This window comes from Poecilia formosa, unplaced genomic scaffold (genome assembly GCF_000485575.1).
Source record: "Poecilia formosa unplaced genomic scaffold, Poecilia_formosa-5.1.2 Scaffold12, whole genome shotgun sequence".
Classification (NCBI taxonomy): domain Eukaryota; kingdom Metazoa; phylum Chordata; class Actinopteri; order Cyprinodontiformes; family Poeciliidae; genus Poecilia; species Poecilia formosa.
In genome coordinates this window covers 707,766-723,010 of record NW_006799951.1, presented here as the reverse complement: position 1 = coordinate 723,010, position 15,245 = coordinate 707,766, and the positions used below count along the sequence as shown (strand labels likewise).

General features: G+C 37.0%; 1 protein-coding gene across 45 annotated transcripts in view; it reads right to left on the bottom strand.

Annotated features, from left to right (window-relative positions):
* Nucleotides 1-15,245, bottom strand: part of kcnma1a (potassium large conductance calcium-activated channel, subfamily M, alpha member 1a) — a 157,859-nt gene that overhangs the window by 30,560 nt on the left and 112,054 nt on the right. For 10 of the 45 annotated variants that reach the window (XM_016667909.1, XM_016667921.1, XM_016667873.1 and 7 more), the window contains 2 exons: nt 12,171-12,257; nt 12,003-12,079 (listed from right to left, as the gene is read on the bottom strand). In XM_016667909.1, coding sequence (XP_016523395.1) covers nt 12,003-12,079; nt 12,171-12,257 — 164 coding nt within the window. Of the gene's footprint in view, nt 1-1,956; nt 2,038-2,411; nt 2,454-6,365; nt 6,540-10,009; nt 10,019-12,002; nt 12,080-12,170; nt 12,258-15,245 lie in introns of all 45 variants that reach the window. The other 35 variants (XM_016667911.1, XM_016667912.1, XM_016667870.1 and 32 more) reach the window with 14 other exon arrangements.

The window sequence follows — 15,245 nt, the reverse complement described above, 5'->3', positions numbered from 1 at the left end:
GGTAAATGGGGACAACATATAGAGCCTAATGTGACTAATCACTGTGTTGGTAGCAGCATTTCACCGGCAGACGGCAGGCCTGGATCGGAGGCTGGCCGTCATCTCTACCAGACCTGAGATCTCGAGGCGTGATGGCGCGGGGTCAGCTCCCAGCTCCATACGGAGGGAGCATCCTTTACGGTAATTAACAAGGGGGATGCTGGCTGCTCCACAACTGACCAGGAGGTCTTAGTTGGGGTGCAGAGCATTAGGAGGCAATGCATTGGTAATGCTGGAGACAGAAATGGAGCTCGTGAATGTAATGATTGGCTTTAAAAGGATCGCCGCACTCCATTCGTTGCTGTTAAACGGGAGGAAAAACTGAGTGCAAAAGCCTGCGTTGGTCTCTACTTATCGCACTTATTACAAATACGATTTTACTTATTAAAATTTGTCCCAATTTATATGTATACTGTGTAAGAATTTTAAAAAATATGTAAGGTAGCTGCAATAATCAGTTTGCTATTTTTTTTCTTTTTTTCTTTAACTTATTTTAGTTTCAACTAAAAGCAGAAGCACCGAGGTCATGAGATAAAAGCAGTGATCACATCTTTTCCCCCCTGAAACTGGTGTTGAAACTCTAACAGAAATGTTCCTAGTGACATTTACTTTGCATTTAGTGGCAAACATGAATTAATTAGAAGCTTCTCAGTTCTGTTTCTCATTTGTGCTTCTCTCTCTGCTAACACAAAGCAGAGACACGACTCAGCTCAATCCAGTCAAATCCAATCAGGCGTTGTCATTTCAAGCATAATGTGTAAAACAGTGCTTTCATTTCGAGAAAAACGAAACTGCAACTAATAATTTATAAATATTACTAATGCAAAACCTTTTAGCCATTAAAGATTTATTGCTTTCCTTTTGGATTATGTATAAAGATTAATAAAAAAAAAAAATCTTTGTTCTATTCCCAAACAGTATGCTTACTTTCGATTTTGCAAATGACAATCACCAAGTCCGGTGACAAAGTGACATATTTAACATGATCACATATAATTTGTATACATACAGCCAATGTCCATCCGGCAATGTGACGAGAGACACACACATACATACATATAATCTGACTATGACTGCAGTCTTGACCTGTACATCTGAATGTACTGCAGAGGTCACGGCACACTGCAAGAAGACAAACGAGGAATGCAAGTAAAAGATCTGCTTGCAGAGTTGATTGCAAAGCCCTTTTCTTCTGCTTGGTACAGAAAGATGGTTGGTCGGTTGGTTGTTTGGGCGAGAGAGCAGGCTTGGGTGGCCCCAAGCAATAAACAGACGTTTATCCCAGCCGTCAGCTGCCGCCTTGATTCACAGGGCGCCACCGATAGCTCCTGGATTCATCTGGCCCTTGTCAAACACGTGCAGCGTTACACAGTGCTTACCCACCCTGGCAGGTCCACTGTGCATCCTGAACAACCCAGACGGCAACTGTCCCTTCTTGAAATGCTAATCGCGTGATGGTACTGTCCTGCATGCAAACCTTATCAGATCGCCGTGTCCCAACGTAAACTGGATGATGAGGCGGCGGGGGGGCGTATCAGTTAAAAAATGTTTACTGTTCCACGTGAGCAAAGCTGGCTTTGCTTTAAGTGTTAGCCGCATGAACAAGCTTTGTTCTTCAACTGCGTCGCCACAGGAGTGGGATTGCTCTTTAAGCCATGCAATTTAGTGTTAATGCAGTTAAAAATAAAACTGATATCGATGCAATTTATTTTAGTTCTGCTCAAAAAGAAGCCATTATTTGTTTTCAAAAGGAAAACAAAAAATGTTTTAAATATCAGTGTGCCTTATAAGTAAAAAAACAAACAAGAAAAAAAACATAAAATGTTAAACATGACAATTAGTCTTTAAAAATAAAACTTATTCTTATCTGATACAGTGACAAGTAATTAACTTAGCAGTTTTATACTACAGATTTACCTAGATTGCAATCAGCTTTGAATCGAACGCCAGCCTCTTTTTGGCTTCCACTGTTCCGTGGTGTTGTAGCGCCATCTGCTGCTACATGCAGCACAATACAAAATAGAATAGAAGAATAATTTTTCATGGAACTACATTCCATGCCATTCAGAAAACACACAAAAAAATACTTATCTCTACTATGTATAAACACCAAGAATGCATTAATTTATGGTCAATATGTGATTAGATAAAGTAGTTACGGTTATGTTTACTGGTTTGTGAAATATTTAACATGACACTTTTTAATTTCAGTTTATATCTACAGTTTGGCTCCTTGTACGACACAGAGACAACAGAATTACATTCTAAAGGAATTTGGGACAACAAAGCAAACACTATCTGACGTGATGAGGGTGGCTACAGTCTAAACACAAAGCTAGAGCAGAGTGGAGAAGGGCAGAGAACACACTTACGTGATCTGACAAATCCATTATACTTATATTTAGCTGAGGAGACTGCAAAGACAAGTAGCAGGTCACACAGAGGGACACATCAACACAAGAGTGGTGGAAATGATTAAACCAAAGCAAAATCAGATGTGTTATGATTTAAGAGGATGAGGAAAAACTAAAAATAAAGAGGAGACAGAATGACAAAATTCAGACAGCAGTGCTAAAAAGTCAATGGTTGATGGCAAAACAAAAATGGAAAAAGTAATAAAAAAAATGTACATTTATAGTGAGCCATGCCTCTAGGAAAGTGTACTAAACTTGTAGAAAGATGAAATGACGTCGAATGGTAAATTTCATAAAATTTCTGAAGAGATAAATGTAACATTATGCATATAGTGCAGATATAACTTTTTATATATATATAGACGTATATATTTAAAGAAAAAATAGAATGTTGTTACGTGTGTTTAAAAATGTCAAGGATTACTTAGTTTGTATTTAAGACAAAAAATAATACACAAGAAGAATCATTCTGAAGTGGATGGAGAACATGCTACACCCAAACTGACAGAGCGCTGACTTCTTCACACATGCAGTCCAGACGGCTGGCACAAACACACATTTTAAAAACTGGGATCTTTCCAAATGTGAATTTAATGCTGCACTTCCAATCTTGAGAAGGACGGACCATGTTCTCCGTTTATGTCCGTGCTGTTAATTCTCCAGGAATTACCGCTTTTGACCTTGACCGGCAAGATAGTAAAAACTGGTACTTCCTCAAACTGCTACTGCAGTGGGCACTTGAACTGAGCTCAGAGCTGCTGAAGATCCTTGCTCTTTTTTTCCCCAAACTATCCCCCAGCAATAAAAGGTCACAGCGAGGGCCCAGGGCTGACCTACGACACAGATCTTCAAAACAGGGACCCACAGTGGCCCTGGCATCTGTCTCCAGCAATCTGCCTGCACCACAAAGGCAGCAGACTAACTGGCTAGCATCTGGGGCGTACTGCAGCATCATAGGATGAAGGGTTGTGGGGGGGCAAGCCTGCCTGGTGGACAGCAGCTGTCAAGGCAAGTTTGGTGACAAACCAGCAAGGCTGGGAAAATGAAAATGCAAACATAATTTCTGTGTCAAAACAGATAAAAATCCTTTGGGATGAGATGTAGATTCACACACATGCTTAGACACAAAGATTAAAGTGAATGCACTCATAATGCGCTCTCCCACACGGGCCTGGGGGCTGTAGAAACGCCTGAAAGCATCTTCATTGCCCAAAGTCCACAGTCCATGTCCATGTGTCTGCTACATATGGGCTTCTTTCTCTTTTTTTAAACAATCCATGTTGGAACCATTTCACATATTTTCAGAGATTTTTTTATTTATTGTTGTTATTGTGGTGACTATCTGCTCACAAGCAGAAACAATATGTGAAGAATTAAGCATTTACACAAAAGAACTCAAAATTATTATTTAGGTTAGATTTTTATCTCTTTCATTCATAATTTTCTCTGTTTTTTTATAAATTGCTCAGTCATCTATGCTGCATATATAAAAAAAACCCTGAAATTATTTTTCTAATATAGCTTTATATGTCCACACAAGTGAACAAGCGTTAAGTCAAATAAATAATACTCTATATATGGAGTCAGGATTATAAAACAACCTAAACTGGCCACATATTTTACTGTGTTGTAATATTGTTAGGTAACTGTTTTAGTCCCATTTGTCTCTAAAGTCAGCAATTTTAGGCTTTCCTTTAGGCTTTCCTCGACTGAAATTTATATTTTAACGAACAATTCTACAGAAACTACCAAAGTATCATTTATGACACTTAATATACATGAAACTGGTAATAGAATTGTTTTATTTTTTTTTTTAAATCTGTTAATTCAACATAACTACCTCTCAGGGTTTATGTCATGTACTGTATTTTTCCAATGTTTAAATTGGAAAGACAACGAGTAACCACACAACTGAATTAACCTACAACAAATGTTGAAGTTTTAAGAGAGTAAAAAAGCGTGTGTGTGTGTGGTATGCCTGCCTTGAATTGGAGAACAGGCTGTACTAACTAAAAAACTCCGATCCAATTCATCAACTTCAATGAACGTGTCTAAAATCAACTTGTGAACAAAGCTGGGGTTATTATAAATAAATCTATATTTTCTTCTCCATTTAGTAGGAGGGGGAAATCCAACCACCCCTGTTTGACAAAGCCCAGTACTCTCCGTCACTAAAATCTTTCTTTGTTCATTCAGATTTAAGAAGGGAAAGAAATCTAAGACAGAGGAGGCTTTCCCTAAATCCTACTGAGGGTTGAAGGAAAAGTGAGATCAGTAACCATGTAATGGCCAGTAATTGGTACCGAGGGATATCAGCGCAGGCCCAACTACAAGAGGCCAAGCCAAACTCATCATGCTGTGTTTGACACTAATCTAGGCTGAGTCGGCAGACGGTGGGAGAATGTTGAAAAGGAAATCAGATCTGTACGTCTGAACCCAAGACTTTGATAGCAAGGCTTTACTGCTGCCATGTCTAATTGACAGACAATTTAGTATTTCCACGTCCTCTTGTTAAGAAAAAAGGAAAGGAAGGTCTAATCGGGAGCTGGAGTCCTCTCACCTTTTCTCAATAAAACCAACATCACTGCTTTGCTTTTTTCTGCTCTTTTTTTTTTCTTTTGATACAAAACCTCCTTTTCTTACCCCCCAGTTTTTTTTTATATCATTCACCCAAATTGTTTAGTCCTAATGTGAAAAGTGTTAATTGTGATCCATCCACAAGTTATCAACAAAAAGAACACTCAAAATGCAAGCTGAATGAGACATCATCAATACAATCTCATAAACTGTCTTAAAAATGAAGAAAATTACCTATTATGTGTGTCAGATACATGCATTACATCATTGAACCCTATAAAAATCTCCTGAAAACATTTTTTGTTTTTGCCTTCTCTCTGAAATGCTCAATTTTGGCAGTTTTCTAAAGTACAAAAGTCTGCTTTAATTAGTTAACTTACTGGTCAAAAAGCGGTCAAATGTGAGATTTTTTTTTTATTATTATTCTCTGAGATGTGCCAAACTAGCCACAAGGCAAGGAATATGTTTTGGTGAATATAGGAACAGAAGAAAAGCCTGAACCATTAACGAGGCCTTCAAGGAGTTCAGGAGCAGCATAGTGTGTGGGAGGAAATAACTTTCTTCAAAGTGTGCTTTGCACTTTTTCACTTTCTAGAAGCAGTAAATATGTGGAAAAAAAAATCTATACAGTGTAAAGCACAAAAATAAGTCTAAAAACAAAAGCACAGTATATACACTGCACTTTTATTTTACATTCCTGGACCACAGTCTCAAATAAATATTCGTTTTGCCCTGCTTCTTATTTAAAAAAAATAAACTCAATATTTGCGCAGCTGAACAAAAGATGCAGAAAAATGTTAAAAAGAATTAAAAAAAAAATCTAACCAAAATATTGTAGGAACTTAAAAGTCTCTTAAAAACATCAGACAATTATGCAACAATCAGCAAATTACAGCAATACAATTATTGCTAGTGAACCGCCATCGGTGTATGTGCAGAAGTCTTACCTTGAACAGTTAAAAAACATTTAACATCACGCTTGAGAGGTGACATTTTCACACAACTGCATGACTGGCGCAGCATGCGGTAGCCACGTATCTACAGTACTGTACAGAGCCACCACAGAGCCACACCACCACTTACATTGTAACCACTCAAAACTACCATTTTGAAACATGATACCGCAATGTAGAGCAACAAAAATAGCCAATGTGTAATCCTAAAACAAAATTCACATCGGCCACAGCTTCACAAACTATGGTGTCACAAGAAACAGGTCACGCCACGTAGACGACACACAGACACACTGAACACCTCCGCATGAGAAAAAAAAAAAAAAAAAGAAAACTACACATCACAGACATGTAACAGCATGTGTTGGGCGGTGTAACTTACAGGCACGTAAAGTGGTTGCGCAATCATGAACAGAGACAGAGGAAAGTGGGTAGGCCCTCTGAAGGGTGTCCATGTTACTATGTACACTGCCTGACATGCAAGAGCAGTCTCGCTCTGAACGGCCGCAATCAAAACAACATGCCAGTTTCATTCGTTTGTAGACGGACATCTTGGCTACAGTCATGTTTTGGGATGAGAGGAGAGGAAAAGCAGCAGGTTAATGGCAAAAGGAGAAATATTCATTTAAGGGGAAGTTGGAAGGCAACTGTATCAGAAAGTGCAAGCCTTAGTCACCTGCTCCACAGACTTGAGCCCCGATTTGCGTCAAAATGCATTTTTGAGATCGCAATTTACTAATTAATTCATCGAATTTCACTCAGTTTTGCTGTTTGACAAAGGTGAAAAGCTTTCGTAATGTAACAATCGGATGGGTTCCGGAAAACTTCTGATTCTTAAGGAGGTCAAGCTGTGTGCTAAGGCTGAAACAAGTTCAAAAGACAAAACTATGTAATTATGGGAAAGAGAGGCAGAAAACAAGGGGAGAGTGAGGGGGGAGGCATTCAAGGAAAAAGAGGCATGAGCAATATTTTCAGCAGCAAACCTTATATGTACATTCTTTCATACATTTGTACATCTTCTATCCGTTTGCCTTCGGAGCGGATCACGTACCTGTATCCCATCATGCAGCCGGAGCCTGTGTCCATGGCATCACACTACTCTACTTTACTAGACTGGTCACTTCATGCTTTTTCCAAAGCCTGCAGTTTCACTGCTCCACTCCCCAAAGGGTGTTCAGTCTGCTGGCCATGTCGATTGGTTGCTAATCTATTGTATAAACATTTAATGGATTACTTTGGTGTTGTTATGCTGTGTTAATAAGACCTGGTCAACTCTGAAGGGAGAAATGGCTTTTTTTTTTTTTTTTTCCCCCGGTAGAAGGAAAAATCAATGATAAACTCAACCTGTTTAACAACAGCTTAGAGCTTTGTTGCTTTTTATGACTTGTGGTATAAGTTAACTAATACCAAGTGGCTTTATTCAAGTACTAACTTATACAAATAATTGCTTGTATTATTTGAAATATCACTTTTGATTAGAGCTGCACCAAGCAATCTGCTGAAACTGCCTGATTTTAGACCCTGGCCAGAAGTCAGAAACTCAATAATCTAATCCTTTTTTTCTGATCAATGAATTCCTCATTTGAGCACTGCCACATTGCAGAGAAACTCACTGTTCACTACTTTAATGTCGCAAACTCAGAGAAAGTTATTATAAAGAAAACTGTATCACATAAGGATCTGTATTTGGTGTAAAGATGTTCTATAGTTACAGTAGTCTCACATACAGTGTGACATCACCTTTGCTTCCAGTACAAATAAACAATGTCTGCTCACAAGAAGGCTAGAAATAAATACTTTGACAACTGGTCTTATAAGTACTGATACCAAAGGGAAGTAGTCCACTCGATTTGCACTCAAAAACCAGAATTTCTAGTTTGTAATCAGGAAATCTTATTAAAGAGACCCTTAAAGTATGAATTAAGCTAAGTCTGACTTTCCAGGCAAATTGAGAACAGCCTAGAATTTAATTTGTATTGGTAAATTATATTATTTGTTACATAAGTAACATTGCATTACCTTAAACTTATTAATGATCAGTCAACCACATATGCATGGCTATGTGTTGGTCTGCATTGTATGAAACCTTGAACCCAAGGGGGAGCAGTGAAAATCCCCAGAGCTGCATCTGTAGATTGCTGTGACTCTGGGCAGAAACAGTCCATGATCCCCATTCTCTCAATGGAGGGGTGCAAATAGACAGCACAGTAATACAGTCTGGCACCCGTGCAAAGACACTTTCAACATCCGTGACCCATGACTCAGATTGGAAAAGCAGATCTTGAATGAAGCAATAGGTTTAAAATACTCGGCAGAAGGCACCAGGGACTGTTTTATCGAGTAGCATGCACGTATGCTTCGTGAGCATCTGAACAGCATGCAAAAAGTGCAGCTTTGCTGTGAGCAACAGGGAAAGGAGATAACTGTTCACATTAATGAACCAGTTCTGGGGGGAGGCCATGGGCAAACATGTGCAGTGAGACTGTAACATCATGCTGAATTTGTTGAAACTCAGAGTTTTTGCATGGCCACTTGGTACACAGTATATATAAGTAACAATGAGGATTTCTAACAAAATGGAAAGGGAGAGATGGGGAACAAAAGACACTCATACATGTACTCGCTCACTCACACACACACTCTGACACAATGTCTTTCACTTCTGACTTCACAGATAACCAGATTCTAGTCGAGGACCATGAGCTGTTCATTATAGGGCATCTCTGACTGATGATTCAACATAACATAAACCGAGTTAAAATGTCTGCATGGGTGTTTGATGAGTCCCTCCCTCTTACAATTCACCGGAGGACATCACACTCAAACAGAAGCATTCGGAGATGATATGTTGAATATAAAGGATGTCCCCAAGAGAGCAGCATTCTGATGTAAATCCCCTCCAAAAGCTTTGTTGTTGTTTTTTTCTTTTAATTATTCAGCAAGAGTGCAAGGAAAGTGATACAGCTGGCTCAAATCCTTTGAGCAATGAATGTATCATGTAAACATAAGACATCAAAGAGTACAAAATGACGCAACAAATTAGGTGTGGTTAAATCTGTAAGACATGTTCAATTTTTGATTACATGTATTTGACAAATCCACACATCTATCCTTGTATTTTTGCTGAACAGCTTTCAGGAGATTTGAGTTTCCTCCACAGACGACAACGTTTACATTTAGTATTGTACATGACTGGAAGAGTATCGCCATCTAGTGGCAGCAGAATGCTATGACACTTATTGTTTCTGCATTTCTAAAGGACTTATCACCCAGGGCAGCGAGTCTAAAATATAAAGAGCCCAACGACTTTCCAGATTTGAAACGTGCAACACTGTCGCAGCGGCATTTCAAGTCTGAAGGGAGAAGATGATCTCTGAAAACTCAGTCAGAGTTGAGGAAATATGGGGGCTGAGGTCACAGGAAAAAAGTGGGACAAGAAAGAGACCAGATTGTTTTGATTGTGTTTTGGCAACTTCGCTTGTTAGGATTTAACAGAACTTCCCACAAGGACAACTTCTGCTCTCTGGGAGAGAAAAAAAAAGAACAGCCGCACAAATGTCCTTTTGAAAGAAAACAGGTCAATTTAAATGTCACCAGCTCTATATGGTTACACTTTGACATCTTGTTTTTTTAAATTATTTTATTGCGGGATAATGACAAAAATCTCAGAGCAGATTGGTTTATACATAAAGAAGATGAGATTAGATGGATTCTCAATTTGGGACCAAAAACGGCAAAGGTCGATAGTCACATCCAATTAGGTTGAACTTCATTTCTTTTCTTCTAAGCTAATCTGTGTGTCGGTAAAAGAAAATAGGAGAAGCCCTGAGGTTGGTTTTAAGTTTGATTTATGCTCATTCGCTTTGGTCTGGTCTGAGCACAGTGTAAGAAATGAGAGGCGAGGAAAGGGATGCAGAAGCTACACTGGTACATGCAACATAGATACAATATACTATTGGCTAAAGAGGAAAAATATAAAACACACTGCACTCTGGGTAATAAGACACCCATTTGTGTTTTACTCACAATAAATCACTACCAATGAGTAGTTAAAATAAAGAGGTGTTTTCCAATGGCAGCAGGGAAGGAAATACATCAAAAGTTTGTCACTGGTCATAAAGAAACATGGAAACAAAAACAATAAAGGACAACAGAACATGATATACCAGAACATACTGCAGGGCAGGGTTCCACAGCCTCTACAAATGCAACCTTTTGGTGCAACTTAGATAATATCATTCAAGATATTGTTGTGTCCACAACATATTATGAATCCTGATTTTTTTTCTACTTGAAACATAAGTGGCAGATTTAAAAAAAAAAAAAAAAAAGAAAAAAATGTGAAAATTTTAAGAGTATATTTTTAATCTAGACAAATTACAGTGTCTGTCTGTGACAGCATTTTAAATTATCTAACGTTTACCTTGTTTTCTTTTTTTTCTACCAATTAGCTAATATTAACTGACAACTGACGTGTACAAATATTATGCTATGTTTACAATGCTACATCTAAATGAAATTTTACAGACAAAAGTTCTGCACCGTATGTTGTCAATGGCTATCATGTACAGCACCCTCCAAGTTTTTCCAAGACCCTTGTAAAGGTGTATCAACCACATGTAACTGTGATTCTGTCAACATTTAAATAAATCATTTTCCATCCACAAAAAATAAAAACAATGCAAAATGGCCAATAAATGTAATTCATTTAAATGGAAAAGTCACACTCACTGTTGAAACATTTTAAATAAATGGGTTTTCTCAAGTTCCTAAAGACTGAAATTAGTCCTATTTTAGTTAATTTCCAGTTCAGTCTTATCATATTTGACATTCAGAGCATACTGGGTATTAAGATGCCTTGCTGATTAAGTAGTTAAACTTGTACACATTCACTGTATACACATTTGACTTGTTGGAAGTTGGCACCTAATATGTGGCTATAATTCACATTTCAGTATTGGAATTTTTTATCTGAATTTTATTTTATGATCTGCAATAAATGCCAAATTTGATTGTTGAAACTAATTAATTAAAATAAAGTTGCTTTTGATTTTTGAAGGAGAGATAAGTCAACAGTCATCAATTGGCTGAAATAATTTGTCATTATATTAATCAAATAGTTGTTGAGGATTTTCTAGTAGACATTCCCGCACTTATGAAAATCACTATTCATCTGGCTAACTCAAAAAGCGTATTATTTTTGTCTTTCCCATATTGAAGAGTGTCTAGGTAATTACATCTCAGAAAAACAGGAACTCATAAATTACTGAAGCTCCTAGACATTGAAAACGTTAAAATTATATAAAAAGGCTTTAGTTACATTTATTTTATATGAAATATGAGTATGATGCACATGATTTTAAGACTTTTTACACATCTAAGTGTGGAGGGTGATGTACATGAAGTTCTTTAGAAGAGCAGCTGATCTCAACAATAACTGCTTTCATTATTATGTAAAATGACTTGGTAATATATCTGAATATATTTAATATGATGTAGAGCTATAAGAGTACAAATTGCTGGATATACTGCTATTAATTGTTTCAAACATTGCAAAGAAAACTTGTTTTCTTAAGTCTGTCAATAATGCCATTTTAAGTGCTACTGCAATTTGATATATTGTTTTTATTACACTTTTCCTTCATTTTTAACTTATTCTTAGTGGTAAGTCGCTATTTGTTGCTTACACTCTCAAGGAAAGATGCACTGTGACAACAACATTTAAATATTTACCAAAGGACAAAGAAACTCTGGACAAATGAGCCTACCATAATGGATGATATGGCAGTTCAAATGGGACCCATATCAAACACTTTCCTATGAGTATAATGGTGTGATGACATAAAACACATTAGCACTGAACAGAATAACAATGGCACAATGAGAGGCTTTTAGATTTGTGTTGTAGAGACCTGATGTGCTAAAAAAAGAGACAAATAAACCCACAAGTTGGTTTAGGGATGGGAGGACGGGGAGGAGAAAGGTGCCAGTGGCGTCCAGTACCAGGACAGATACTCACGTCGCTTGCAGCCACACTTTTTGATCCTTTTGGGGTCTGTGATGTCATCGTGACAAGCTTTGCAGTAGAAAAATGCTCTAAAAATGACAGGAAAATGTTAAGCACTTCAATTCCTAAATCCCTAGATTCGTTTGGGGGGTTTCTTTTCCGTCAGGGATGCATAGTTACCGCTTTACTTCTTTGGCATCGCTAGCAATAAAGAATCCCAGTGTTCCCTCCTGCAACTTGACGTGGTTGCCTGGATTGATGAGGATGCTGGGAAATCAAGGACATACAGACAGAAAAAAAAAAAAAAAAAAAAAAAAAAGGCTTGTTAATGTCCAGACATTACTCAGATCATGCCCACAACACGCTAATCAAGAGGAATGGTACACACACTTGTTAAGGCTTTCAATCTGACTGGGACAGTGTTGATATGAACTGAGTTTCATCTTTCCGTTTACTCCACTCTAATTTAGTGGTTTCACGTGTGTCAGGTTAGTAAGAACAGGTATATCTCCTTGGCTTGAGGGCAATTTGTGCATGTGAGACACAGATGGACAAAATGTGCAACAGTATGATCGTACACTGAATTTTAATTCTTTTCTTTCTCACAAAATGATACTGGATTGGTCAGTGGGTGGGAAGAGGGACAGAGAGGTACAAGTAAAAGGGACGAGGGCAGAAAGAATTAAAATCATGGCCATGGAGTGGTTTTAGTCTCAGCACTCAAATACAGTCATCTTGGCAAAACAAAATTTATGTTATGATGACCACTGAGACACGACTGCAGTATAGAGAATGTACAGTTATAGTACTTGTTTCAGTTAGTAATTGACAGCAGGATGCAAGGGAATGAACAGCTCTTTCTGTCAACTTTTGTGAAAATATATTCGAGAGCAATACGAAATATGTTATTGGTTACAATAAAAGATGAGAAAAATTTAAATAAGTCCCCTTTAAAGTAGTATTACCGTTTAAATTAATATAATAAAAAAATACAAAGTTAATATTTATATCTATTTTTCACTAGAATAATGTTGCATCACAGGATATATTCTAATATTATAGTTTTTTTTGGTGAGTGGATTCAATTCAAAACTCTTACAGTGATTGGCTGTATCATTCCCCATTAATTAGACTACAACACAGAATACACACATATATACTGTAATCACATACACACACGCATACACACACACACACACACGCGCGCGCGCACTGGTCATTAATGGTTACCTGAAGGCAACAATCATCAATGATATGGGTGTCAACTAAGGTTTTGAAACATCGAACCAACGACCCTTTAAAAATTACACTCCGTCAAAATATAAGCTCAGATGACAAATTATTTTGTTTTTTGTTTTTTTTTTTGTCTCTCATACTTTTTTAAATAATTAAAAAAGAGGAGATATTTCCTTATTGTCTTGATTTACATTAATAATTATAGACACATGTTAGACAGTTGATTTTTTTTTTTATTTAACACAAAACAATCTTTCCTCTGAGCTCTAGAAACAGTAACATTGAGAAAATAAAACAAACATCAATCAGCCATAACATTATGAACTCCCACTTAATATTAAGGAGATCCCCGTTTGCCAGTAAAAAGGCTTCTTTGTCCTGGACACTCAGATCTTACAAAGGAAACATCTGGGGGTGTCTAGTACAAATATTCTGGGTCCAGAAGAACATGTGGTAATGTTTTTAGATGTTGTGGTTGTTCCCGATTTGCAGACATAGACACATTTTTTGGCGTCATTAGGAAGGATATGTAAAAAAGCCTTAAAATAAATGTATCTTTCACTTCGGTAGCATTATCTTACACTGGTAAAAGTACAAAAAACTAATCAAACTAATCTATGTGCCATACAATCAGTACTTTGGGAATCACAGAAAAAGACAGTGTTCCTCAACCATTGAAATAAACACGTAAAGTTGAGAAAACTCCACAAAAACTGAAAACTACTATTGCTCAGTTCTTCGGCATCTAACAACTGGATCTGGATTTTTAGTGAGGCAAAGAATGAAAATATGGAAACACACATGTTCACCATAAATGTGATGGAGAATCTGTGACTCTGAAGGCCACTTTGTCTTTCAAAGGCCTTGGAAACATTGTTAAAAGAGCAAATACCAGGAGATATTAAATTAAAACCACATTAACTCCACCAGACAACTGAAAAAATACATTACTGAGTCTTTCCAAAGGATGACAAGTGAATAAGTCAAATAATTACTTGAACTTCCATTGTCATCTCCATGGTCATAACAAAATCCTCTTAAAGGGGGTAAACAGAAGATGAGAGGGTAAAAAAAAAAAACAACTAGTCTAGAAAATCCTGAGAGAGGAATACTCCAAGTCCACTCACTTCATATGCTCCAACCATGTGAAATGACACAGGTGAAGACAGACAGCTAATCTGTTCTATAAGCATTGACAGTGGAGTTACAGTAGGGTGTATTGAGTCTGAAGGCTTTAATTTTCCAAAATGTGAGATTATACTCGTGAAACAAAGGATGAATTGAATAGTAAACTTTTTACGCATTCCTGCTGGAAGGTGCCAAAAAATGTGTCCGCATATCCTCAGATCTTCCAATAATGTATCTGAGAAGTTTGTGAACTTACTGTTGTTGTGTTTTTTTTTTTTTTTGTTTTGTTTTTTTTACCTTTTCAAGGCAGTTTATGCCGTAAAACACTCTATAAGACAATGCTGTGTCAAGAGAATCATTCAGTCACAGACGATCTGCAGGTAATCATAACTCTATGGCTGATTATATATATATATATATATATATATAGATAGATAGATAGATAGATAGATAGATAGATAGATAGATAGATAGATAGATAGATAGATAGATAGATAGATAGATATCTATATATATATAGATAGATATATAGATATATCTATATATAGATATATATCTATATATATACACACATACATATATTTTCTACTCATATCCGTGATCATATTGCACCAGTCATGCAGATCTAATTGTTATTTCCATGACTATTATATACAGTCCCTCGTATGGGATGGCCCAAGAGGAGTAGACAGGCAGTATCTCTGGCATGCTATGTAGTAAAAAGTACATCTACTAATTCAGCTAATACAGTTCCACAAACATTGTTGCCCAAATCTGAGATTTTATAGGCGTACCAATCCATGACATCTTTGGAAATCAGGTATAAACTGGTGAAAGTCAAAGTTACAAAACCTCACATTGTGAGCAACAAGGCAAGCATCAAACATCTTA